At 46.2% G+C, this 27,929-nt stretch overlaps 1 protein-coding gene across 1 annotated transcript in view; it reads right to left on the bottom strand.

The window, feature by feature from the left end:
* Positions 1-1,118: 1,118 nt before the first annotated feature.
* Positions 1,119-27,929, bottom strand: part of agbl1 (AGBL carboxypeptidase 1) — a 332,335-nt gene continuing 305,524 nt past the window's right edge. The window contains exon 23 of the mRNA XM_033050120.1: positions 1,119-2,233. Coding sequence (XP_032906011.1) covers positions 2,116-2,233 — 118 coding nt within the window. The 3' untranslated portion in view covers positions 1,119-2,115. The remainder of the gene's footprint in view (positions 2,234-27,929) is intronic.

Here is a 27,929-nt window from a genome sequence, read left to right as displayed (position 1 = left end):
GTTTCTCGACTAACATAGGCAACTCTTACTCCTCCCCAGATAATCTCTGCTGTGGGGTTCCACAAGGTTCCATCCTTGGCCCCATTCTCTTCTCCCTGTATATGCTCCCCTTAGGCCAAGTCATTGAAAGACACGGCATTTCCTTCCATTGCTACGCAGACGATACCCAACTCTATCTCCCCCTGAAGCCCAAAAACCAATCTAATCTGCTTAACCTTACCCACTGCTTCGAGGATATAAAATGTTGGATGGCCCATAACTTCCTCCAACTAAACGAGAGTAAGCCTGAGGTAATCCTTCTCGGCCCCTCGGACCCAATCAAAATGATAGCAGGCAGCCTTGGAAGCCTTACTCCACTACTCAAACCTCACGTAAAAAACCTCGGCATGATATTTGACTCAGCACTGAAATTTGACAAACAAGTCAATGCCGTGGTAAAAGCTCGATTCTTTCAGCTTCGGACGATAGCTAAAATAAAACAATTCCTCAACTTTGATGACCTCGAAAAGATCATCCACACATTTATCTCCTCCCGCCTAGATTACTGCAACTCCCTTTACACTGGCATCAGCCAATCTTCCCTGTCCCGCCTGCAACTTGTCCAAAACGCCGCAGCGAGACTCCTGACGGGCACCCGAAAAAGGGATCACATCACCCCGATCCTGGCCTCTCTCCACTGGCTCCCTGTGCGGTTCCGTGTACATTTCAAGACCCTCCTCTATGTCTACAAAGCCCTCAATGGGCTTGCCCCCTCCTACATTAAAAGCCTTCTCACCCACCACTCCACCTCCAGGTCCCTCAGATCGGCCGATTTGGGGCCGCTGAATATCCTGCAGTCTAGGCATAAGCTGAGGGGTGACCGCGCCTTTACAGTTGCAGCTCCTAGATGGTGGATCAGCATCCCCTTTCTCATCAGAACTGCCCCCTCCATCGACTCCTTTAAATCAAGACTAAAAACTTATCTGTAATCCCAAGCCTTTCCTGACATCCACTGAGCGAGGGCTACATGTATATATGTATGTAGTTTGTTTGTTTATACTATTCTTATAATAAATGTAAAGCACTTTGGCCAACAAGAGTTGTTTTTAAATGTGCTATATAAATAAATGTGACTTGACTTGACTATGGAGCTCCATAGATGCTGCTGCACCCGCTGAGTTTCTCCAGCATTTTTGTCTACCTTCGATTTTCCAGCATCTGCAGTTCCTTCTTAAACCCCTCTGAAAGGACCTGATGAAATGTTATAACCAGGCATTGGCTAGCACCAAGCTCACAGACTCTAATAACTACCTGGAAAGCTGCATTGTGCTACACGACTTTCAGCCATGTGGAGGAAAAATTGCATTATTTACTGAAGAAACCCATAATGCTGACCATCCCTTTGCCTCCACAGACACTGCCTGACCAGCAGCCTGTGTGTTGCTCCAAATTCCAGCATCTGTAATATTTCTTGTGTCTCTGATTTGTTGACCAATGTCCAGTGAATGGCGAGAGTATTTAGCATTCAGCACGGTCCCACACTATGGATGCACCAGGGTACTTGGCCACAGCAGTTGTGGTCAAGGGACTATGAGCTCTTGGAATATCTTTGGCCAAGAACCTGTTGCCACAGACTCGCTTGACCAAAGGGCCTGTGTCTGTACTCCAACACTCTATGGCTATATTGGTGTGATTTAGATTCATGGATCTACGGAAGCTAAGCTGGCAAAGACTCGGTGGTTGCGGGGAGACGTGATGGGTGCATCCATGCCAAGATCCACTCTCTGACACATCCTGGAGGGAGGTCCTCCAGCAATGCAGGTTCAGTGATCCACTACGGATGTCCTAGGACTACTTTCAGCGAGGTATGAGGGCAAGCAGGATACTGCAATGTAATTAGATATTGAAGGATAATGAAACACTGAGCAAGATCCATGGGTGATGCAGTCGCTGTAGATAATGTTCAGTTCACCTCGAAGGTGAAAGGTACAAACGGCATTCTGCAGCCTTTTGCTCAGTCCCCACTCTCCACACATTTGGTGTCGCTGGTATATGGCACGGCCTTGACCCTTCACTCAGAGTGGGGCATCATTGGTTGCGTCTATAATGTGCACCACATCTCAGTGGAGTTCACCCTCAGCAGTTGGTGACCTCGGGCCGGAGATCAATCGCATCATCTTCATCCTCGGTGCCATTGTCCGTGAAATAATCGATGTCTTCTGGGCATGGAGGCTCGTCATCCACACTCACGTCACTGCACACAGGGAGAAGAAACAAAGAAGCATGAGTTTCCTTCTCAATTGAAGACAATTGCATTGTGTGAAATCTTCAGTGAGGCTTCCTGTAAATGGTCAGCTCACTGATGTTATGGCCAATCTGAAGATGCAATAGCTCCTGTCTTTCAAAAGGGGGTAGTTAGGTGTGTGGGCAGCAAGAGTCATGCAGCATAGAATCAGGCCCTTCAGCCCAACTCATCCATGCAAGATTCTCCAGCTACGCGTCCCATTTGCCCACGTTTGGCCTATATCCCTCTCAATCTCTCTAAACATCACCCATTCCTTCTATCCAGAGATAATGCTGTCTGAGTTACTCCAGCATTTTGTGTTTATCATCATGTGTACCGAGGTATGGTGAATTGCTTTTGCTATCCATGTATCTGTCCAAATGTCTTTTCAATGTTGTTATCGTACCTGCCTCAACTCTGGCAGCTGGTTCCACACACCCACCACCTATGGTGATGAGAACCCACTGCTCTGTACATGGGACATTTATACCTTCATCAAGTAGAATATTTGTCAGTAGGCTAGTTTGCAAAGTAAAGCTGATCACCTGTGAGCTGATCTTTAAGATGTGATTTTACAATGGGTGCCAGGGAAAGACAATGTGTGCTTAATGGGGCCACGGTGTGAATGTGACAGAGTTCCCTCAAGCTTCCAGACCTTCACTATAATCCTGATGCAGGGTCTGGATTAGCCCAGAAGCATTGTGAAAGTCATGTGTTTTGACTTCTCCAGTGCTTTTCACACCATCCGGCCTGCACTGCTAGGGAGCAAACTGACAAAGATGCTGGTAGATGCTCCATTAGTGTCCTTCTACCTGACTGGATGACCACAATATGTCAGGCTACAGAACTGTGTCCCGGACACGGTAGTGAGCAACATAGGGGATGATCCTCTCTCCCTTCCTGTTCACCATCTACACCTTGGACTTCAGATTTAACTCCTTCTCCCGCCACCCGCAGGAGTTTTTGGATGAATCTGCAATTGTGGGCTGCATCGGTGAGGGAAGGGAAGCCGAATACCGAGGTGTAGTCAACGACTTTGTTGAGTGGTGTGGGCCAAATCACCTGCAGCTCAACACTGATAAGACTAAGGAGTTAATGGTAGACTTTAGGAGGAGAGGAACATCCCTACCCACAAATGGTGTGGATGTGCAGTTTACCAGGCAATGCAAATACCTTGGAGTGTACCTGGACAGTAAACTGGACTGGGCGTAGGCTGTAGACGCCAATAGGATCAATAAACTCATCAGGAAGGCTGGCTCCATCCTGGGGGTGGAGATGGTTTCATGGGAGGTTGGTCTTGGAGGGGAGGATGCTCCTCACACTGCGGAGCATCTTGGACAATACAGCTCATCCTCTCCATGACACACTGGTCAACATAAGGAGTACCTTCAGCAACAGACTGATTCCACCAAGATGCAGTACAGAGATCCTTCTTCCCTGTGGCTATCAAACTGTACAACTTATTGTGGGGTAGTGGGGTAGAAACTGACTTTCTGTTGGGTAGAAACTGACTGCCCCCCCCCCCCCCGCCCAATCTTTGCACATCCCCAATCCTTTCCACTCGTCACTTTAATTTCATGTTTCATGTATCTTGTGTTTTATGACTGTTGACAGATCAATTTCCCTCCTGGGATAAATAAAGTCCTATTATATATTGTCCATGGGCCAAACGCAGGCAGGTGGGACTAATGTAGATGGGACATGTTGATCGGTATGGGCAAGTTGGGCTGAAGGGCCTGTTTCCATGCTGTATCACTCTATGACTCTATAAGATTAAGAATTTCAGCAAGTGTGGAAGTTTGACTTCGAGGTCGGAGCATGTCGAGCCGAGGTCGGAACCTGGAGGTTGGAGCCGGGAGGTCAGAGTCGGGCCGAAGTGGAAGGGCCGTACCGCCGAGGACAAAAAGAGACCTGGCGTGGGGAGGACGGGGGACGAAGGAGTGATCAGCACTTTTTGTAATGTTGTGGCAACTCTTTTGTGTGGTTTGTATCCAAAAAGAATTTCACTGTACCGAGGTTCAAGTGACAAGAAAATATCATCAACAATGAGTTTACCAGCTTCTACACATGCACCAGAGAAAGCATCCTATCACGATTCATCATAACTTGGCTTAACATAAAATTACACAGTGTTGTGGATGTGGCTCAGTCGATCACACAGACCAGTAACTTTAATGCCATAACTGTAACATTATTTTCTGCACGCAGGCATTTCTCTCTTTACACCATCTGTTGTACTTGTGTATGACCTGACTGATTGATTGATTGTGATTTGACTGGATAACACGTAAGCAAAGGTTTCACTGTATCTTGGTGCACGTGACAATAAAAAACAATATCAATACCAATGAGACCCAATCGACAAATTCAGGTTGAGTGAGGCAGATATATCAGAGCCCTATTCCAGTTGACACACTCAGATTGGCTGCGTTGTGGTACTAAGAGGTAGGAGGAAAGCTGACCCAACATTGTTTCAGAAGGAACACATTAGAACCGGCTTTCATGAGGATGAGATGCAGGGCACACAAACATTTCCAATTCCATCACCCTCAAAAACGTATGTAGAGATCGGTGATGGAAGAGTAGTCGTTAATCATTCAAGAGCAAATGAGACTTCCTTGCATTTTGTATTTCTTTTTGGAAAGGTGGGGGGGGAATGTTCCACTATTTTTCAGATGCTCAACATCAAATCCCCATTTATCTCAAATTATTACTGACGTGTTAAGTTCCAATCCTCATTAATAGTGATCGCCTCTGGTCAAAACACCAATACAATATTAAGTTTCTCCAGGATATTTGAGGAACGTCAAAGACCTGGGTTCTATCCCGAATGTGGGTGCTTATCTGTACAGAGATTGTATGTTCTCCCCATGACCTGCGTGGGTTTTCTCAGTTTTCCTCCCACACTCCAAAGATGTACATGTTTGTTGGCTAATTGGCTTATATAATTTTAAATTGTAGGATAGTGTAAATGTGCAGCGATCGTTGGTCGGCATGGAATTGATGGGCTGAAGGGTCTGTTTTGGCACTGTATCTCGAAACTAAACTAAAGTTCTGATTTAATATGTTAATGTTTTTGGCAGATACCTATTGCCTGTGCATTTAAATACAACCCAGGTTCCGAGTGCTCCAAGTACCACTCTTGTCTCTGTGGCTGGCATCAGATGCATGCAGAAGGCCACAGAGACAAGAGGGGTACCTTCCTCCAGCTATGTTGTGGGACTAAGAGGTAGGAGGAAAGCTGACCCAACATTGTTTCAGAAAGAAGGAATGGATGAATGAATGTTTATTGGTCAAATATTCACATACAAGGAATTTGCCTTGGTGCTCCGCCCACAAGTGACAACATGACATACAGTGATAGTTAAGAATAATACATAAAATATTAGACATTAATAATAAAACATTATTGATTAAACATGTGAATTAAATAAAATACCAGAGCAAAAGGAGGCTACAGATTTATGGTTATTGAGTAGAGCTACTACTCGTGGAAAAAAGCTGTTTTTATATCTGGCTGTGGCAGCTTTGACAGTCCGGAGTCGCCTTCCAGAGGGAAGTGATTCAAATAGTTTGTGGCCAGGGTGAGAGGGGTCAGAGATGATCTTACCCGCTCGCTTCCTGGCCCTTGCAGTCTACAGTTCGTCAAAGGAGGGAAGGTTGCAGCCAATAACCTTCTCTGCTGATCGGACGATTCGCTGCAGCCTCTGGATGTCGTGCTTGGTGGCTGAGCCAAACCAGACCATGATGGAGAACGTGAGGACAGACTCTACGATGGTTGAATAGAATTGGACCATCATTGCCTGTGGCAGATTGTGCTTCCTCAGCTGCCGCAGGAAGTACATCCTCTGTTGTGCCTTTTTTGACTGTGGAGTCGGTGGTATCCCCCCTTGGAGATGATGGTTCCCAGGAAGTTAAAAGACTCCACAGATGTGACTGTGGTGTTGTTGATGGTGAGTGGGGTGAGGGGAGGGGGAGCTCTCCTAAAGTCTACAATCAATTCCACTGTCTTAAGAGCATTGTGCTCTAGGTTGTTGCGATGGCACCAGGACGCCAGCTGTGACACTTCGTGTCTGTCGGCAGATTCCTCCCCATCCTGGATCAGTCCAATCAAGGTTGTGTAATCCGCAAACTTTAGAAGATTGACAGAGGAGTCAGTGGAGATGCAGTCATTGGTGTAGAGAGAGTAGAGGAGAGCAGAGAGTACGCAGCCTTGCGGTGCTCCTATGCTGAGGGTCATCGGGTCTGAGATGTGCTTTCCCAGACTCACATGCTTATTCCTGTCAGTCAGGAAGCTGGTGATCCACCGACAGAGGGGTTCAGGCACAGTCAACTCGGAAAGTTTAGAGTGTAGTAGCTCTGGCACAATGGTGTTGAATGCAGAGCTAAAACCAACAAACAAAATCCTTGCATAGGACCCCTGGCAGCCTAGGTGCTGGAGGATGAAGTGCAGGCCCAGGTTGACTGCATCATCCACAGATCTATTGGCCCAATAGGCAAACTGCAGAGGGTCCAGCTTGTGATATTTTTCAGCTTGGCCAGCACAAGCAATTCAAAGGTCATCATGACTACAGAGGTCAGTGCGACAGGCCTGTAGTCAGTAAGACCAGTAATCCTTGCGGTTTTGGGTACAGGAACAATAGTGGAGACTTTGAAGCAGGCAGGGACAGGTTTGCAGGGACTGGTTGAAAATGTCTGTGTAGTTCGGCACAGAGCTTGAGAGTAGAGGGGGAAGCATTGTCCGGTCGTGGAGATTTCCAGCTTTTCTGTCTTCTGAATGCCTCTCCACCTCCTCTATTTATATTGTTGATGATGGAGAAGTGATGTTGTGCAGCACGGAGGGTGTGGGTAATTGGGTGTGAAGTGGTGATTGGAGAAGGGTGGGTGGGAAAGGGTCCTGTCTTTTCAGACTGGAGTCTTGCTTTAAGTATGTGTGGTGTTGAATGGGGAGGAATGGGTGTAGAAGGGCCCAGTCTTTGCAGACTAAAGTCAGGCTGTGAGTGGGTGAGATGTTGGTTGGGGTGGGAAAGGGATCAGTCTATTCAGACAGGTCTTGCTTTAAGTAGGTGTGAAGTGGTGAATGGGGAGGAGTGGGTGCAGAATGGTCCATTCTTTGCAGATTGGGGTCTGGCAGTGTTTGTTTGGGAGGGGGGGAGGGTACCAGGGTTATGTTTCTGCTTGTCAAACCTGTAGTAGAACTCATTCAAGTCGTTGGTCAGCTAACGATTGTCCGAAGAGCAGGGAGGTTTCCTCTTGTAGCTGGTGATTTCTTGCAAGCCCTTCCAAACTGAAGAAGAGTAATTAGCTGAGAACTTGCTCCTCAACTTCTCAGAGTACCTTTCCTTGGCAGCTCTGATTCCTTTTGGTTTGGTGGGCGGCGCGACTCACGTCGCAGCGGCCTCTGCAGTCCGTCTGTCTTTTTATTATTTTTTTGTCTCGTTTGAATGTGGTTTTTATTTTTTTTGACTGGGTATGTGTGTGGGGGGCGGGGGGGCGGGAGGTGGGGAAACTTTTAAATTCTATCCCCTGCACAGAGAACCCGACCTTTTCTCTGTCAGGTCTCCGTTGTCGTTGGGGCCTAGCACCGTGGAGCGGCCTCCGGCAGGAACGACCTGGGGCTCCAGTCGCGGAGCTGCGGACCTACTCACCATCATGGAGCTGGCCGTGTTCGGAGCGGGTGGAACTGTGGTGGCGCTCGGCTGCGACCTGACCCCGGAGATTCGGAGGCTTACCGCAGGTCTGGTGGACAGTGACACCGGGAGCCCGTGGGTCCCTGCTGGGAGACCGCTTTTCGGGGCTTCCGCAACGCCCTCGAGTATGTCCAAATAATCCAGCGAGTGAGAAAAATCAGGAGCGATGTTTGGAGGTACGTATGTCCGATGTTTATGAGTAATTCTCTCGTGAAAGTAATTTTTGTAGGGTTTTCACAGACAACACAAATGAACAAACACATACAAACAACAAGGAGCAGTACTCCATGGCAGCCATCATCAGAGCCAGCGCCAGCAGCTACACTGCAAGCACGTTAGAACTGGTGTCTTACATCAGGGAGAGATGTAGGGCACAGAAACTTTTCCAATTCCATCACCCTCAGAACATGCAGAAAAACCCAAGCAATATATAACCATATAACCATATACCAATTACAGCACGGAAACAGGCCATCTCGGCCCTTCTAGTCCGTACCGAACACTTATTCTCTCCTAGTCCCATCTACCTGCACTCAGACCATAACCCTCCATTCCTTTCCCGTCCATATACCTATCCAATTTATTTTTAAATGATAAAATCAAACCTGCCTCCACCACTTCCACTGGAAGCTCATTCCACACAGCTACCACTCTCTGAGTAAAGATATCCATGGTAAGAGCAACAATATATTGCCATTGAAGACTTCCCAGTGTAGGAATGCATGAAACATTGTAATAACAGTCATAAGATCACGTGAGAGTACAGAATTAGGCCATTTGGCCCATCAAGTCTATTCCGCCATTCAATCACGGCTGATCTATCTCTCTCTCCTAACCCCATTCTCCTGCCTTCTCCCCATAACTTCTGACATCCCTATTAATCAAGAATCTATTTATCTCTGCCTGAAATATATCCACTGACTTGGCCTCCACAGCCTTCTGTGGCAAATAATTCTACAGATTCATCACGCTCTGTCTAAAGAAATTCCTCATCTCCTTCCTAAAATAATTTCATATTATTCTAAGGCTATGACCTCTAGTCCTAGAGTCTCCCACTAGTGGAAACATCCTCTCCACATCCATTCTATCCAAGCCATTCATTATTCTGTATAACTCAATGAGGTCCCCCCTCAATCTTCTAAACTCCAGCGAGTACAGACACAGACATAGGCTCATCATAGAAACATATAAAATTATAAAAGGACTGAACAAGCTAGATGCAGGAAAAATGTTCCCAATGTTGGGCGAATCCAGACCAGGGGCCACAGTCTTAGAATAAGGGGAGGCCATTTAAGACTGAAGTGAGAAAAAAACTTTTTCACCCAGAGAGTTGTGAATTTGTGGAATTCCCTGCCACAGAGGGCAGTGGAGGCCAAATCACTGGATGGATTTAAGAGAGAGTTAGATAGAGCTCTAGGAGCTAGTGGAATCAAGGGATATGGGGAGAAGGCAGGCGCGGATTATTGATTGGGGACGATCAGCCATGATCACAATGAATGGCGGTGCTGGCTCGAAGGGCCAAATGGCCTCCTCCTGCACCTATTTTCTATGTTTCTATGTTTCTATGTTCTCATATGTTAACCTACTCATTCCTGGGATCATGCTTGTAAACCTCCTCTGGACCCCCTCCAGAGCCAGCACATCCTTCCTCAGATTTGATGCCCAACATTGCTCACAATATTCCAAATGTGGCCTGACCAGCACCTTAAAGAACCTCAGCATTACATCCCTGTTTTTATATGCAAGCCCCCACAAAATAAATGCTAGTATAGCGTTTGCTTTCTTTACTACTGATTCGACTTGCACATTTACTTTTTGGGAATCGTGCACCAGTACTCCCAAGTCTGATTTCTGGATTCTCTTCTCAAATTAGAAAATAATCTATGCCTTTATTCCTACTACCAAAATGCTTGACTCCTGACTTTGCTACACTATATTCCATCTGCCACTTCTGTGCTCACTCTCCCAACCTATCCAAATCCTTCTGCAGATGTCCCTGCTTTGTCTACACTACCTGCCCTCCACCTATTTTCGTATCATCTCCCAACATGGCCACAAAGCCTTCAATCCCCTTGTCCAAATTATTAATATACAACGTGAAGAGTAGTGGCCCCAGCATCGAGCCCTGCGGAACTCCACTAGTCTGGCTGCCAACCAGAAAAAGCCACTATTTGCCTACTGCCTTCCAGCCAACCTGCTTTCCATGTTCCCAATGTTGGGCGAGTCCAGAACCAGGGGCCACAGTCTTAGAATAAAGGGGAGACCATTTAAGACCAAATGGCCTCCTCCTGCACCTATTTTATATGTTTCTATGATGCATCAATTGTTTAAGCTATGCAATGCAGCCTTTGTTGTGACTGTGCTTTCCCAGTTCATGCCAGCAAAGTGCCTGGGTGCAGGGAATGGGACTGGACCCGTGTAAAGCCAGTGTCCCTCTGGCAACGCAAAGCATGAACATAACTCACTCCTGACAGCCCCTTTATTAATTTTCAGCACACTACGAAGCCAACAACATCAGGACTCAGGAAGGAAGGGATGTACCATGCATTGATTTTGTTGTGTGTGGGAGGAGAGCGGAGCAGTAAATATGCTGTGTCCTGCCCTCTCGTAGTCCCAGTACACACTCAGCGTTTAACAACAATGAACTTTTGTGGAGGGTAATGCCTGATGCAGTGTCATTCAGAGACCAGTGACTAATCACATTTATTTTGCGTGATTTTTGCTGTGCATGGGGCATTCTGTATCTCATTAATATTAAACGGCTGGCGTCAATGTTGCATTATTAGGTGTGGAACTATTAAGTCTACTGACGGGCACATTCACCTCGACGGCAACATAGTTCTGAACGTCACTGACTGTTGTTGGTGATAGAAGATTTACGAGGAAGTTGCCAGGATTTGAGGGCTTGAGCCAGGGGCGGAAAACCCTGGGGGGGGGGGGGGGGGCAGAGGGGACACATCCCCTCCATGTTTTGAGAGGTGGGGGACATCCCCCCCAAGTTAAGTAATGCAGATTTTAAAATCCGGTGATCGAGGGAGCCAATTGGAGGGGAGAGACGTCGGTCGGCAGGCAATGGGGGCGGGACATGATTCAGCGCGATGATTGGAGGAGGGTGGAGTGGGGAGGGGTGGGGGGGGGAGGTGGGACTGAGGATAGAGCACGGTGATTGGAGGAGGGAGACGTGACACAGACCTGCGCTTCATCCGCAGCCAGGATGATCCCGGACAGGTCGCCGGCGCTGGCATGTCCCTTCCCGAGTATCCCCCACCCACGCGGGTGGCCAGAGAGGTCGGCAGCAAAGATCCTCCGCTATAGGACCTTGGATCTTTGGTCGGCAATCAGATGGGCCAGCGCAGAGAAACAGCGCTAAACCCAGCTAACTCTGCCTGTCCCTCCCGCCAGGTGAGCTTACAACCCTTCCTGGACTTGCGGGAAATATGGCCAGCGCGGTCAGTCCAGACAGGGCTGTAGTTAACCCGGTGAGACAGGCAGAGTTGAGCTGCATTTAGCACTGGATTGAACCTCCGAAGCCTCGCGCGCTTGTGTGTGAGTGCGCATGCGCGCGTGGCCGCCAAAAAATTGTGTCCCCCGTCCCCTCCATGTTTTGATAGCGAGTTCCGCTCTTGGCTTGAGCTACAGGAAGAGGTTGAGCAGGCTTGGACTTTATTCCATGGAGCGCAGGAGGATGAGGGATGATCTTATTGAGGTGTATTGGGCCATGAGGAGAATAGATAAGGTAAATGCACAGAGTATTTTACCCAGGGTGGGGGAATGAAAAACCAGTGGGCATGGGTTTAAGGTGAGGGGAGAAAAATGTAATAGGATTCTGAGAGGCAACGTTTCACTCAGAGGGTGATGGGTGTAGATGATGTGTGCATGTACCTTTAACATAGTGACCTCACCACTACTAACCACTCCCCATATCACAAGTATAATTACAACCTCCCCACCCACTGATCTCTCTCTAGTTCCCGTGACAGACCACGTACAGCTAGTGCAGTAATGTATGTTATAGTATGAATAAAGTGAAATAAAGGCACAGTGTGTTGATGACACTTCTTTACAATGGGTATATGGAACAAATTGACAGAGAAGGTTGTTGTGGAAGGACCAACAACACCATTTAAAAGACATTTGGACAGGTACATGGATAGGACAGGTTTGGAGAGATATGGGCCAAACTGCAAGTGGGACTAGTGTAGATGGGGCATATTGGTCGGCATGGGCAAGTTGGGCTGAAGGGTCTGTTTCCGTGCAGTGTGACTCTCTCAGTCACACATGCACTACCTCACTGTGTTCAACATATCCTTGCCCAACGGAGGCAGCGGCAGGTCTGTTATTATAAAATTGAGCTTTGGCCACTGAAATGATAAACTGGGAAACATACATGCAGAGGTGAAAGAAACTTTAAAGTTGACTAGAAATGCTTGTAGTGTAGTGACATAAAGGGATGGGGATTTTGAGGCAGAGCACAACCAGATATGGAAACTTGAGGAAGATGAAGTTTGAGCCTGAGGGGAACAAGAGTTCCTGCTACTTCCAATAGTCTTATTGCTTATTGACAACTTCAATTTCAAATGAAAGCTTTTTATTTGGAAGGCTTGGTCTATATCAGGCCCTTTCTTCTATCACTGACACCAAAGGTTCAAGTCATAGAATCAGTCAGAGAGCATGGAATCAGGCCCTTCGGCCCAACTTATCCATGCTCACCATGGTCATGACCCCATCTAATCTAGTCCTCTCTGCAAATTAATCTTACGTTCACCCCACCGGAACCTGAATCAGGTGTTTCCAGTGTGAATGACGTGTTATCTTCACCAACACTTGTCAACAAACCTCAAATGAATGAAGTCCCTTCTGACCGACACAGCTTACATCCCGCCGGTATGAATATTGATTTCTCTAACTTCAAGTAACTCGGGCATTCCCTCTCCCTCTATCCCTCCCCCACTCAAGTCGCACCAGCTTCTCGTTTTCACCCAACAAACGGCTAACAATGGCCTGTTTCCTTTATCCTCGTTACTTTTTTTGCCTTTCTTTCATTCAACGTTCTTTATCTCTCTACATGGGGTCAAGGAAAGAGTGTTCACGTCACGGCCCTGCTTCATGATAAACATTTCTACAAAACACGAACTGTGCAAAAACACTTCCTACATTCTCGGATGCTATACATACATTGGTTAGCATTGTGCAATAGTGTTCCCCAAAATATCATTATATCTACACCATTGGTGTCCACACCGGACTCTGCCCCCAATATCCAGCAGTAGACGGACCTTAGACTGTGGTCCTAGTCCACAGAGTCTTGGCGTTGACTGCACCGAGCTTCAGTGCATCCCTGTGCACGTACTCCTGCAGTCTGGAGTGAGCCAGTCGGCAACATTCCCTGACGGACATCTCGCTGAAGGAATGGGGCATGAGGAAGCAAGGGTACTGGAACACTGGGAGACGGTGGCTGAAGAAGGGTCTCGATCCAAAACATCACACATTCCTTCTCTCCTGAGATTCTGCCTGTCCCGTTGAGTTACTCCTGCTTTTTTTTCTATCTTCAGTTTAAACCAGCATCTGCAGTTCCTTCCTACACATACAGCCTCCACTTATATCTGCCTGCTGCCGAAATGGGTGACAACATCGAAGGATTTGTCATGGGAACCAGTGCTGAGCAAAACCAACAATCTTCCAGACACCAGCTGGATCAAAGCACACAATCTCACTAAGCGCTGAGCAAAGACGTTGAATTTACTGCATAGTTTAGACAGCACTATTTTGACTGTCTGCATTTCAGTGCTTGCTTTGATCTTTTTATAAGTGTTTCAAGAATGCTTGAGTGTGCTATTACATTCAAGTCATTCACTTCAAACTCCTTCAACAATGCAAATTCTGTTTAAGTAAGAGACAACTTTTGAAATAAGATTAGCAGACATGAAATCCCTGTGTACTAATCTCTAAAGTAACACATGTATTGTGTAAGCAAAGCTTGAAGGTGAAAGCAAACATCTGAGAGCAATGCCTGGTTACAGTCTGGCAAGTATGACTGCAATCGGCAAAAGTTCAAAATCTATGTACAATGCAGATAATATAATATTTATTCCACTATGTGAGCGGCATGGTGGCACAGTGTTGCTGCCTCACAGCGCCAGAGACCTAGGCTCGATACTGACTACGGGTGCTGTCTGTACGGAGTTTGTACGTTCTAACTGTGACCTGCGTGGGTTTTCTCTGAGATCTTCGGTTTCCTCCGACACTCCAAAGACGTACAGGATTGTAGGTTAATTATGTTTTATTAGGTTATTAGGCTTAGTATGAATGTAAAATAGTTCCTGGTATGTGTCGGTTAGTGTTAATATGCAGGGATCGCAGGTCGGTGTGGACTAGGTGGGCCAAATGGTCTGTTTCCGTGCTGTATCTCTAAACAAAACAAAAAACTATTGGGAGATTTATAGCATAACTTTAGGGCGTAACTTAAATTTTTATTTTTAGTTTTAGAGATACAGCGTGGAAACAGGCCCTGTGGCCCACCGAGTCCACGGCGACCAGCGATCACCTGTACACTAGTTCTATCCTACACACTAACAACAATTTACAGAAGCCAATGAACCCACAAACCTGCACATATTTGGAATTTGTCACCCTGCCGCAGGAAAGATGGTGTTAAGCTGGAAAGCATGCAGACAACATGAGCTACCGAGAGACTCGGACTTCCACTGACATCCTTCCCACAGCACGGTGACCCACAATGAACTCAATACTCCAAATGTAGCCTCACCTCAAAACAAAAGCTTACATGGAAATTAGGCATATTTGTATTGATAAAATATTATACCAGAAAGAAATTAACCTACCGGGCAGCACGGTGGCGCAGCAATAGAGTAGCTGCCTTACTTGCGTGGGTTTTCTCTGGGTGCTTTGGTTTCCTCCCACACTACAAAAACGTGCAGGTTTGTAGGTTAATTGGCTTCGGTATAATTGTAAATTGTCCTTAGCATGTATAGGTTAGCGTTAGTGTGCGAGGATCGCTGGTCGGCGTGAATTCCGTGGGCTGAAGGGCCTGTTTCCATGCTGTGTCTCTAAACTAAACTAAAGGGCCTGTCCCACCAGCATGCGATTGCATGCGTCTAGCGCGACCAAACGGAAGCGGAGTTCGCGGTAAGTATCCGCTAAGTACACCGTAAGTACGCGCAAAGTTTGCGCAAAGTTCGCACGTGACGTAATTTACGTCAAACTCACCAATCAGCTGGGCAGGAGGCGGGCCGACTGAATTTGGATGACGCACGGCGTCGGGCGGTGACGTCATCATGCAACGGCGCGCCGGGCGGTGACGTCATCACGCAACGCCACGCGGTAGGCATACGCCGTCAAGATGCTGCATACGACGTCAAGATGCTGCATACGTCTTAGAAACACTGCGTACACCCTCAATGCGCCTGCGGGCCGACAGGCCGTTGGCGCGCGGAATTTTTCGGACAGTGCAAGATTTTTGGAGCCCCGCGTGATGTCGGGACCAGCCCCGCACAACTCCATACGCCTCCGCCGATCAAAGTGGGACCGGCCCCGCGCGGCCGTACGCCTCAAGCGACAACGTTTGGTCCCGCTAGACGCATGCAATCACATGCTGGTGAGACAGGCCCTTAAATGTCAGCCACAAGGAGTTTGTTTTTACTTTGTGTGCTTTAAGAATGCCAGATACAGCTGTATGATTGCTAAAACAACCTATTGAATAATCTAATTTGTTTTATGACATGACTATGATGTAAATGCAGGACAGAAAACAGAAGGTGTAGATGAAAACTAGTGCAGGTTTTGTTGAAGAATTGCGGATCTGGTCTGTGATTGTTATTGTTACGGATTTCAATTTGGTTGCATTTTGCAGTGAGTGAGAATCTCGTGCAAAGTTCTTTGAATAACTTAAAATATATCTGATTTTGTTGAGTGCAATAAAAACAGAAAATAAAATGCACCCCAGAGCTGAATCACAAAAACCCAGTGTTCAGAATCTACTGACAAACCTGTTGGAATTCTTTCAGGAGGTAAATAACAGGACCGACAAACGAGAATCAGTGGATGTTGTTAACCTGGATTTTCAGGCAGCATTAGATAAGGTGGTGCATGTGAGGCTGCTGTGGAAGATATGAACCCATGGTATCAGCGGGCAGATAATGGCATGGATAGCAGGTTGGCTGGATGGCAGAAGGCAAAGATTGGTAATAAAGGGGGCTTTTTCTGGTTCGTTGCCAGTGACTAGCGGAGTTCCGCAGGGCTCGGCGCGGGGGCCGCTGCTCGTCACGTTGTATATTAATTATTTGGATGTGGGGATTGATGGCTTTGCAGCAAAGTTTGTGGATGATACGGAGAGAGGTGAGGGGCAGGTAGAGTAGAGAAAGCGGGGATTCTGCAGAACGATTTGGACAGGTTGGAAGAATGGGCAAAGAAGTGGCAGATGGAAGACAGTGTAGCAAAGTATGTGGTCATGCATTTTGGTAGCAGGAATAAAGGCGTAGACGATTTTCTAAATTGGGAGTGAATCCAGTAATTGGAAGTGCAAAGGGACTTGGGAGTGCTGGTGCAGGATTCCCAAAAACGTTCATTTGCAAGTTGAATCTGTAGTAAGGAAAGCTTTTAAATGCTAGCATTTATTTTAAGAGGGCTTGTATACAAAAATGGGGATGTGATGCTGAGGGTCTATAAGGTGACTCTTATCTGAGGTAGGATGTGCTGGCTCTGGAGAGGGTCGAGAGGAGGTTTACAAGAATGATCCCCGGAATGATTGGGGCAAAGCATGATGAGTGTTTGACGGCACTGGAGTTTAGAAGGATGAGGATTGACACTCACTGAATAGTGAAAGGCCTGGATAGAGTGGGTGGAGAGGATGTTTCCATTAGCGGAGAGTCTAGGACCAGAGACCAGACCCTCAGAATAAAAGGACTTATCTTTAGAAATGTGAGGGGGAATTTATTTATTCAGAGAGTGGTGAATCTGTGGAATTCATTGTCAGAGATAGCAGTGGGGGCCAAGCCAATAGATATTTTTAAGGCAGAGAATGACCGATTTTTGATTAGTACGGGTATCAGGGGTTAAGGGGAGAAGGTAGGTGAATGGGGTTAGGAGGGAAAGATAGATCAACCATGATTGAATGGTGGAGTAGACTTGATGGGCCAAATGGTGTAATTCTGCTCCTATCTCTTATATACATATACTCATAACTGAAAGAAACCTGTGAAGTATCCCGACCTGTGGCTCCCATTGTTCCAGGTTAGTCATTCTGTCCAGTATGCCTGGTCTACCTTGACAATGCCCTGTCCTCAGGGGTCATGATAACAAATCATGGAGGATTTGGAGGAGGAAGAGAGGTGGAAGCAGGACAAAGTGTGGATAGGTGGATACAGGTTAGGGATGAAGTGGGTGATTGGCAGATAGGTGGGTGAGTGACAAGGATCAGAGATGAAAAGGACAGGGATCGGAGATTAGTGAACAATAAGTTTTTTCTTAGTTTTGAATCTATATATGATCATTTGAATATTCCAATAGAAGGTCAAGTTATTGTATAAAATTTGGTGAGTCATGTTGCAGCTGTATATAGTTCATAAGAGATAGGAGCAGAATTAGGCCATTGGCCCATCGTCTACTCTGCCAATCATTGCTGATCCATCTTTTCCTCTCAACCCCATTCTCCTGCCTTCTCCGCATAACCCCTGACACCCATACTAATCAAGAATCTATCCCTGCTTTAAAAATATCCAATGACGGCCTCCACAGCCTCCTGTGGCAAAGAATTCTAGAGATTTACCACCCTCTGACGAAATAAATTCCTCCTCATTTCCATCCGAAAGGAACATTCTTTTATTCTGGGGTTACGACCTCCGGTCCTAGACTCTCCCACTAGTGGAAACATCCTCTCCACATCCTCTCTTTCCAGTCCTTTACTATTCGGTAAGTTTCGATAACATTTTGGTTGGGCCATATATGGAGTTCTGGTATCTGCATGACAGAAAAGAAGTGGCGGCTCTGAAAGGTGCCAAATTGGCTATCCAGAATGCTGACTGGATTGGAGAGAAGTGTCTATGAGAAGAGATTGGACAAACTTGTGTCGGAAAGTTGAGAGGAAACCTGATAGTGTTAATCCTGGCTAAATTGGAGAGGCTATTACTTCAAAGTGGGGTAAAAGCTTCAGGGCTGCTGGGAGATTTGGTCAATTGGAATTACTCTCTGCAGAGTTGGGACAAGCTGCAAAGAGGTGCCAGTGTGTCTTGACCTTAGATACAATTTGCAAGCAAAGAATGAGAACATCTGCAGACTCTGTCAATTAGGTGCAAAATGCATAGAATGGATTAGATGGCTGCAAACCAGACATACACCTTATAAATAATTGTAAATAATGTTGCAGAGTTCCACTTTGCCGAGTGTTGATTGGATGAGGTGTTGAGCCTTGTCTGGGATTCTTGCAGATCAGGGTAAATGTTTCTAAGTTGGCTTCCTTGAGAAGCCCAGTGTGAATACAATGTATTAAGCTGCTGTATTATTGGGTTAGGGAAATGTCTGTTATGTACGGGGTTAATCGATATCTGTAATTGGATTGTAAAGAGACCACCCCCATGTGGTTCGATCCCTCGAAGTCCCGGGACCTATAAAAATCCGTTACCACGAGGTCCTGCGTTGATCTTTTGGGAGAGCGCTTAGGACTGTGTGACCTTCTGGAGTGTCTCTATCTGAACGAGGCCTAGAGGGCTTTATCAGGCAGACGCGAGGATTGAACCCATGGTGGGATAGGTACAGTAGTTGAACTGTAATGCGCTTTTGTTAAAATAAAATGTAATTGTTTCAAGTGCTTGATTCAGTGTTTTTACTGAAACTAGACTGGGGGGAAGCTTAGAAACGAGCAATTTACAATAGAAGTAGATGGAATTATGAGAGGTATGGAGTAAAGAGTCAGTCTTTTTATCCAGGGTGAAAATGTTAAATACTGGAGGGCGGAAAAGGTTTAAAGGGGATTTACATGGTAAGTTTGTTTTTACACAGTGTGGTAGGTGCTTGCAACAGCTGCCAACAGATACCAATGCAATATCAAAGTATTATTTACATGGGCAATGAGTAGGGGATGCTGGGTCTAGTTTCGATTGGCATTATGGTCAACACAGACATCTTGGGCTGAAGGGCCTTTTCCTTTGCGGTACTGGTCTTTGTTTTAATGATCTAAGTATGTTAAAAAAAGTTGTAAACACTGCCCAGTCCAACACGGGTTCTGACCTCCCCACCATTGAGTCGTTGCCTTAAAAAGGCAGCCAGCATCATCAGAGACCCACACCACCCTGACCACACACTCATTACACTTCTGGCATCGGGAACAAGGTACAGGAACCTGAAAACTGCTGGTTCAGGAGCAGCTTCTTCCCTACAGCCATCAGGCTATTAAACACTACAACCTCAAATATGCTCTGAACTACACAGCATGGGTGACATTAGTTTTGTCTCTTTGCACTATTATTGTTTGTTTGTTTGTTTGTTTGTTTGTTTGTTTGTTTGTTTGTTTGTTTGTTTGTTTGTATACACACACAAATGGCTTATCTATATAAACTTATATAAACTTTTTTTAAATTTAGTACATTGTTTACAGAGTACTATGTTTACATATTCTATTGTGCTACTGCAAGTAAGAATGTCATTGTTCTGTCTGGGACATATGACAATACCTTTGCATCATCTGTTTACGTGCGTACTTGAATCACATCTCCTCAGTTTTCCACTAACATCGAGGCACTAAACACTACACTGTTGACACAAGGGGTGTGTTGTTACCATTCTCCACCTACGCTCTGATAGCTACCAACATAGATGTTCCAAACTAAACAAGAATGTTTCTGACATCTCGCTATTGATTGAATTGATTGAAAAATACATCTTGAAATGTGTGCTTGATTTCAGATGGCATGTGAGGAGCATTTTTGCAATGTTTTAATATTTGTAGCTGCATCCATTCTCTCAATTCAGTCTCACCGCACACTAAAGTATAATTGGGTGATGGCAGATATAGGAAATAGCAACTAGAGTTATAGAGTGATACAGTGTGGAAACAGGCTCTTCAGCCCAACTTGCCCACACCAGCCAACATGTCCAAGCTACACTAGTGCCATCTGCCTGTGCTTGGTCCATATCCCGCAAAACCTGTCCTATCCATGTATCTGTCTAACTGTTTCTTAAATGTTGGGATAGTCCCAGCTTCAACTACCTCCTCTGGCAGCTTGTTCCATACACCCACCGTCCTTTGTGTGAACAAGTTTCCCCTCAGATTCCTATTAAATCTTTTCCCCTTCACCTGGAACCTATGTCCTTTGGTCTTTGATTCACCTGCTCTGGGCAAGAGACTCTGTGCATCTACCCAATCTATTGCTCTCATGATTTTGTACACCGCTATAAGATCATCCCTCATCCTCCTGTGCTCCATGGAATAGAGACTCAGCCTACTCAACCTCTGCCCATAGCTCAGAGCCTTTAGTCCTGGCAACATCCTCGTAAATCTTCTCTGAACTCTTTCAAGCTTGACAATATCTTTCCTATAACATGGTGCCCAGAACTAAACACAATATTCTAAATGCGGTCTTACCAACATCTTATATAACTGCAACATGATCTCCCATAACTCTCCCTATCCTTCTCTCTCCCCCTCTCATTCCAGCTTGGTCTCTGGGGAATGAGGCAGGAGTCTGGTTCCCAATAACTGCGGCCATCTGTAGTCAGGTTCAAGTCTTCCATCTTTTACATTGGGTGAAGAATTCCATCATTAATAGTTCAGGGGTGGGAGATTGCAACCTTCACGTGGTCCGCCCTGTTTCGACAAAAGCAATCAACCCGGCGTGCACAATCAAATAAGATCAAATAGAACAAGTTGTCCGACAACTTTAGGCTGTGCACGCCATACTCAAGAAGAAGAAGATTAATAGTTCAGAGATACAGCATGGAAACAGACCCTTCAGCCCACCATCAGTCACCCCAACACTCGGTCTATGTTATTCCAGTCACACAGCGGCCTGACCCACTGAGGAACTCCAGCATTTTGTGTCTATCTTCGATGTAAACCACCATCTGTAATTCCTTCCTACACACTCCTTGCCCATATGGAATCCTACACATTCCCTGTCCTAATACTGCTCGGAATTTACTTTCTCTTCCTCACTGTTCCAATGTTTTTCTCTGTCTCTGTTGATCATCTGTTGATGGAACAAGATGCCAGAGGAGGTAGTTGAGGCAGGGACAATCCCAACGTTTAAGAAACAGTTAGGCAGGTCCATGGATAGGACAGGTTTGGAGGGATATGGACCAATTGCCGGCAGGTGGAGTAGGCAAGTTGTGTATTCTACTAGTGTGGCTGGGACATGTTGGCCGATGTGGGCAAGTTGAGCTGAAGGGTCTGTTTCCACGCTGTATCACTCTATGGTCTTGAAATGGAGTTGGTATCTTGGTATTAAAAATGAATGTAATAAAATAACATATTTTATGAAACACGTACCGTAAGCTTTACAGTTAAAGATATTTAAAGTGACATAACTTTAAACAAGAGTCTACATTTGTATATCATATGTAGGGTATTTGATCACTATTGCTCCTCTCCATTGAAGGTGCAGGACTCCTGGAGCAAGGGCAAGGAATGTCTACCACATTGTGCTTTTAGTTTAGTTTAGAGATACAGCGCGGAAACAGGCCCTTTGGCCCACCGAGTCTGCGAAGATCAGTGGCCCCCACACACTAATACTATCTTACACACGGTGGGGACAATTTACAATGTTTACTGCATTAACCTACAAACCTGCACGTCTTTGGAGTGTGGGAGGAAACCGGAGCCCCTGGAGAAAACCCACTCGGTCACGGGGAGAACGTACAAACTCCATAGAGACAGCACCTGTAGTCAGGATTGAACCCTGGTATCTGGTGCTGTAAGGCAGCAACTCTACCGCTGTGCCACTGTGCCACATCTAGTCTCTGGTGCTGTAAGGCAGCACCCATGGTCAGGATAGATCCCTGGTGTCTGGTGATGTAAGGCAGTAACTCTACCGATGCGCCACCATGCTGCCCCTCAGGAATGTATGCTTTGCTGCAGGACTTCACGGGGAATTGAAGGAAACACTGCTTGGAGCTTTGGAAGAGAGTTGGGAAAGCGCCCATACACAGCGGTGCTGGGTGTGTGCACACACATCTGGAAATCCCAGACGTGCTGGCACCTCTGTGGGAAAATGCAACCTCTGTCGTGCATCTGTGAGATGCTGTGATACTTTACAATATAGTTTGTAAAGCAGCATGGTTCAGCTATGAAGCAACACCAAGAGAATGTCATGTTGTTAATATACTGATTAAATGCAGCTCAATTAAGTCATTTGTCAATGACCTGTTAGTCAAGTCAAAGTTCTTCAGCCAATTGCATTAAGGAGCCTGTAATCATTTGTCGGTCTTGTGTGATACAATTAATGATTCTGCCTTTAGATCTGTAACTGAGAGCTGCCTGACCCACTGAGTTATTCCAGCATTTTGTGTTCTTGGCAAGACTCCAGGATCTGCAGTTCCTTGTGTCTCCATCGACTGATTCGTTGATGCCCGGATTCGAACTGCCCGTATGACAGCAGCGTGACTGGGGTGAGGTGGCCCTGAGGCAGGGTGATGGCATAATGAACAAACAAGCCCGAGTGCTTCCTCCTATCCCTAGCTTTCTGCTCTCCAACATATGAAGCTCGTACGTCCACGCATGAACACAGTTTGGACATTTCCCTTTCCTGGAGCAGTGTAGAGATCACCTCAGCTACAGGAGACAGGCTTCAAGCACCGAGCACTCCATTTGTTCACAGTGCAACAGGTGTACTTCAAAATCACAAGGGAGCTTGCTCAGGACTGTAGGGCCAGCCAGGACTATTGGATAGACACAAAAAGGCTGGAGTAACTCAAGCAGCAATTTTAGTTTAGTTTAGTTTAGAGATACTGTGAGGAAGCAGGCCTTTGGCCCACTGAGTCTGTGCCAACCAGCGATCCCCGCACACCAACACTATCCTACACACTCCAGGGACAATTTACAATTATACCAAGCCAATTAACCTTCAAAACTGTACGTCTTTGGAGTGTGGGAGGAAACTGGAGTTTCCAGAGAAAACCCACACAGGTCACCGGGAGAACGAACAAACTCCATGCAGGCAGCAGCGGTAGTCAGGATCAAACCGGGTCTCTGGTGCTGCAAGGTTAATTGTTGGTCCGGTAGGCAAACTGATGGGGGTCCAGTGTGGGGGGGAGGCTGGCTTTGAGGTGAGCCAAGATCAGCCGCTCAAAGCACTTTGCAATGACAGGGGTGAGTGCCACTGGGCGGAAGTCGTTGAGACTCCCTGTAGCTGACTGTTTGGGCACTGGCACAATGGTTGATGTCTTGAGGCAAGTGGGGACGACACCCTGGGCCAGTGACAGATTGAAAATGTCAGTGAAGACCAGGGATAGTTGTCCAGCACATGCCCTGAGCACCCGCCCGGGGATGCCATCGGGGCCGGCAGCTTTGTGCTCATTCACCTTGCTCAGTGCATCTTGTACAGCAGAGGGGGAGAGACTGAGGGGTTGTTCATTCGGGGGTGGAGCAACTTTGATGGCTGGAGTTTTGTTGTCCCGGTCAAAGCGAGCATAGAAATGGTTTAGCTCGTCAGGAAGGGAGGCGTTGTCTGGGGGGGGGGGTGTTAACTTTATGGTAATCGGCAATGGATTTGATTCCATGCCACATGCGCCTGGGGTCGGAGTGATCTATCTCTCCCTCCTATTATCCCTATGATCTCTCCATGATCGGAGTGATCATTACTGATCTATCTCTCTCTCCTAACCCCATCTCCCTCCTAACCCCATTCTCCTGCCTTCACCCCATAACCCTTAACACCCAGGGTGTACAAGGAGGAACTGCAGATACTGGTTTAAACAAAAAGCTGGAGTAACTCAGTGGGTCAAACAGCATCTCTGGAGAGGGGGAAAGTGTCGTTTCATATAACAATTACAGCACGGAAACAGGCCATCTCGACCCCTCTAGTCCGTTTCAGGTCAAGACTCTTATTCAGGAGTGGCAGTGGTGCACATTGGTAGATTAATTGGCCATTGTAAATTGGTTTTAGTGCATAAGGGAGTGGTGGCATCTGTGGGGAGTGGAGGGAAATATGAAGGGAATGGATCACAGGGAATAGAAGTCGTCAGGGATGGGATGAACAACATGGAGTAGATGGGCTGAAACGGTTTCCTGCTGTTATTGGGGACTATCTTTGTTATGTGACCATGCTTTCTGGTCAGGTGGAGCATATTCTGTTGCTGTGAGGATTGAGTATTCTGGTGTGAGAAGTATCAGCTTAGACACTCAGACACCAAACCCAAAGGGAACATTCATGGCGGACACCAGCAGAAAGCTGATCAGTGTCAGAGGAGGGAGAGCAAGATTAAAACAGAACGTTGAATTCTTCAGTCTTCGGAGGTGATGAATCAGTCTCTTGTTGTCAGGCAATCAGACAAGCCATGAATCTATTTACTGTTCTCCAAAGGAAAAATGCAAATTACGACCATAACAATCGTGTGAACAATTCCCCGTAAAGTAATGCCTTTTACAAATGTATTCATTCACGGGATGCACGCATCAATGGCAAGATTGGAATTTATCATCCATCTAGACTTGTCACCCACTTAGATTAGCTCACTGCAATCATTTTCAAAGGCATTTAAGATACAACTACAGTGGTGGGATTGGAATTTTTACTGGTGTAAAAATCAGACAATGGAAGCAGATACAGTATGCATGTGTAGGAAGGAACTGACAATGACAATTAAAATTGAATCTGAATCTGAACTGCAGATGCTGGTTTACACCGAGATAGACATGAAATGCTGGAGTAACTCAGCGGGACAGGCAGCATCTCTGGATAGAAGGAATGGGTGACATTTTGGGACTGATGAAGGGTCTCAACCCGAAACGTCAGCCATTCCTTCTCTCCAGAGTTGCTGCCTGTCCCGCTGAGTTACTCCAGCTTTCTGTGTCTAGGCAGATGAGATTGTTAACAATAATTTAATCATTGTTAATGATATATTCCACTTTTATTTAATTTAGAATATAAAGTCACAAGGCCCACCTTGTCTATGCAGATGAAGGTGTTTTCCTGAGTGAGTCCAATTTGCCTGCATTTGGCCCATATCCCCTTAAACCATTCTTATCCACGTACCTGTCCAAATGTCTTCTAAATGGTGTAATTTTACCAGCACCTACCACTTCCTCTGGCAGCACGATTGATATATCCATCATTCTCTGTGAAATGTCCACATATCAGGTCCCCTTTAAACTTTTAAATCTTTCACCTCTCAAATTAATCCTATGCCCGCTTGTTATAGACACTCTTACCCTGAGAACCAAACAGTGACAACCCACCTTATCGATGCCCCCTCATGATTTTATAAACCTCTACAAGGCCATCAGATGGATCAAGGACAGAGTTCCCCTGGTCCTCACCTTTCACCTACCAGCTTCCGCATCCAACACATCATTCTCCAACATTGCCACCACCTCCAACGTGGTCCCACCGCCACCCTTCCCCAGAGACTGCTCCCTCCATAACCTTGGTTGTACCTCTAAAACTAAACCACAAAACTAAACGTGACAATATTAAACCTAAACCTACACTTACATTTCTGTGCGGAGAAGCCTCCATGTACATGTAGACAACAGCAGGAAGCTGTTAATGTCGCAGTGTAGAGAGCAAGATAAATAAAATGTTGAATGGTTCAGTCTTCAAAGGTGATGAATCAGCGAGAAATACAGAGTGTATGTGATACTCAGCGGATTAGAAAAGATAAACGTGAGCATTCTTTCAAGACAGGATGACAAGTGCATGTCCTGTAAATAGGTGAGAGGAGAGCTGGGAACTGATGTCACTTAGCACTTAGGTCTTGAAGAATGATTAATATCTAGAAGGTCGATGGAGATGGGGATGTGGTATTGTATTGTATTGTATTGTATTCAAATGTATTGTCATTGTCTCAGTTAGAGACAACGAAATGAATTTCCCTTACAGGCAGTATCATAAAAATAAATAAATAATAATAAATAATAAAACATATTAAAAATAAAATAGAATTTTTTAAGTCCATGACACAACATAACACAGTGGCACCAAGGTGAGGAAGGCACCATAGTCCAGCCAGCCTCCCCTCCGATCTTCCCAGTTGTTCACTCGTGGTCGAGGCCTTCCTAGCACCCACAGTCGCCGCCCCGGGTGGCCCGATGTTCAGGCCCTCACGCGGAGGGGGTCATGAGGGGGTGAGATGAATGGAGATAAAGCTTACTTCACCTCTCCTTATCATCACTTTAAATTAGATTTAATAAATGGCAGCCCCTGATAATCAGAAGGAATGTGGGAACTCTGCCCTAAATCCAACTGCAGGCCATTTATTCACCAGGTTAGAAACCTACCCACTGCTTGAAACATGAGTTCCAGCGATATCCTCCAGCAACCATTCATTCAGAATATCTAATCCATCGTTAACTCTGGTCAGGAGGACAGTGAAAACGACAAAGAAATGACTCAAAGGTTGAAATGGAATACAGAAACATAGATGCCGCAAGTTGAAATCAAATCTCAAAGTGCTGAAAATAGTCCGATAGCATTGGTGGAAAGGCAAACAATGTCAATGCTTCAGTCACAGTCACAATCATCGCGGGACGCCGCAAAACCGACCCTGTCGGCGACAACTGAAGACAAACCAGTTGCCGGTACCTGTCACCGGTTGACGTAGGTTGACGTAGGTAGTCGTCAATGGAATTCACCGGTCAGCACCCGGCGACAACCAACGTCACCTGGCGTCATCCTGGCGACAACCTATGACAGCCTACGACAGGAGAAGACAGGCAATGTCAACCCCACTGTCACCGAAAGGTTTTGAACATTTCAAAATCCAGCAGCGACAAGAAAAAAGTTACGACAATTGAGGAGACAACTCACGACAATACAGGCGTCACCCCACGTCACCCCGCGACCATGTGGCAACAGACTAATTTCCAGCCGTCGCAGAAAAAATCGCCTAAGTGCGACAAGCCCTTAAGACTATGGGGCAAGTTTCAACGTCTTTTTGCAGTCTGTATCTGTGACACGTTGTTCACAATGTAGTTCTGTGGTGTCCAAAGCCCATCTAGAATTTGCTTTGGTAATCATGGTTGATGCACAGGATGACACTGAGTCTCAAGGGCAACTTGTGCAGAAGCGGCCCTCAAAATGCGACACAGTGGTACAGTGGTAGAGTTACTGCCTCACAGCGCCAGAGACCCGGGTTCGATCCTGACAATAGGTGCTTGTCTGTACAGATGTTGTGGCGATCAGTGAAACATGGTTGCAGGAGGGCTGTGATTGGAAACTAAATATTCCAGGATTTCGTAGCTTCAGGTGTGATAGAATTGGAGGGGCAAGAGGTGGAGGTGTTGCATTGCTAGTCAGGGAAGATATTACAGCAGTTCTTTGGCAGGATAGATTGGAGGGCTCATCTAGGGAGGCTATTTGGGTGGAACTGAGAAGTGGGAAAGGTGTAGCAACACTTATAGGGGTGTATTATAGACCGCCAAATGGGGATCGAGAATTGGAAGAGCAAATATATAAGGAGATAGCAGATATTAGTAGTAAGCACAAGGTAGTGATTGTGGGAGATTTCAACTTTCCACACATAGTTTGGGAAACACATTCTGTAAATGGGCTGGATGGTTTGGAGTTTGTAAAATGTGTGCAGGATAGTTTTTTGCAGCAATACATAGAGGTACCTACTAGAGGAGGGGCAGTGCTGGACCTCCTGTTAGGAAATGAGATGGGACAGGTGGCGGAGGTATGCGTTGGGGAGCACTTCGGGTCCAGTGATCACAATACCATTAGTTTCAATATAATTATGGAGAGGGTCAGAACTGGACCTAGGGTTGAGATTTTTGATTGGAGAAAGGCTAACTTTGATGAGATGCGAAA

This window comes from Amblyraja radiata, chromosome 34 (assembly GCF_010909765.2).
Source record: "Amblyraja radiata isolate CabotCenter1 chromosome 34, sAmbRad1.1.pri, whole genome shotgun sequence".
NCBI lineage: Eukaryota > Metazoa > Chordata > Chondrichthyes > Rajiformes > Rajidae > Amblyraja > Amblyraja radiata.
The sequence above is the reverse complement of the archived record's forward strand: the minus strand, read 5'-3'. Positions and strand labels throughout refer to the sequence as shown.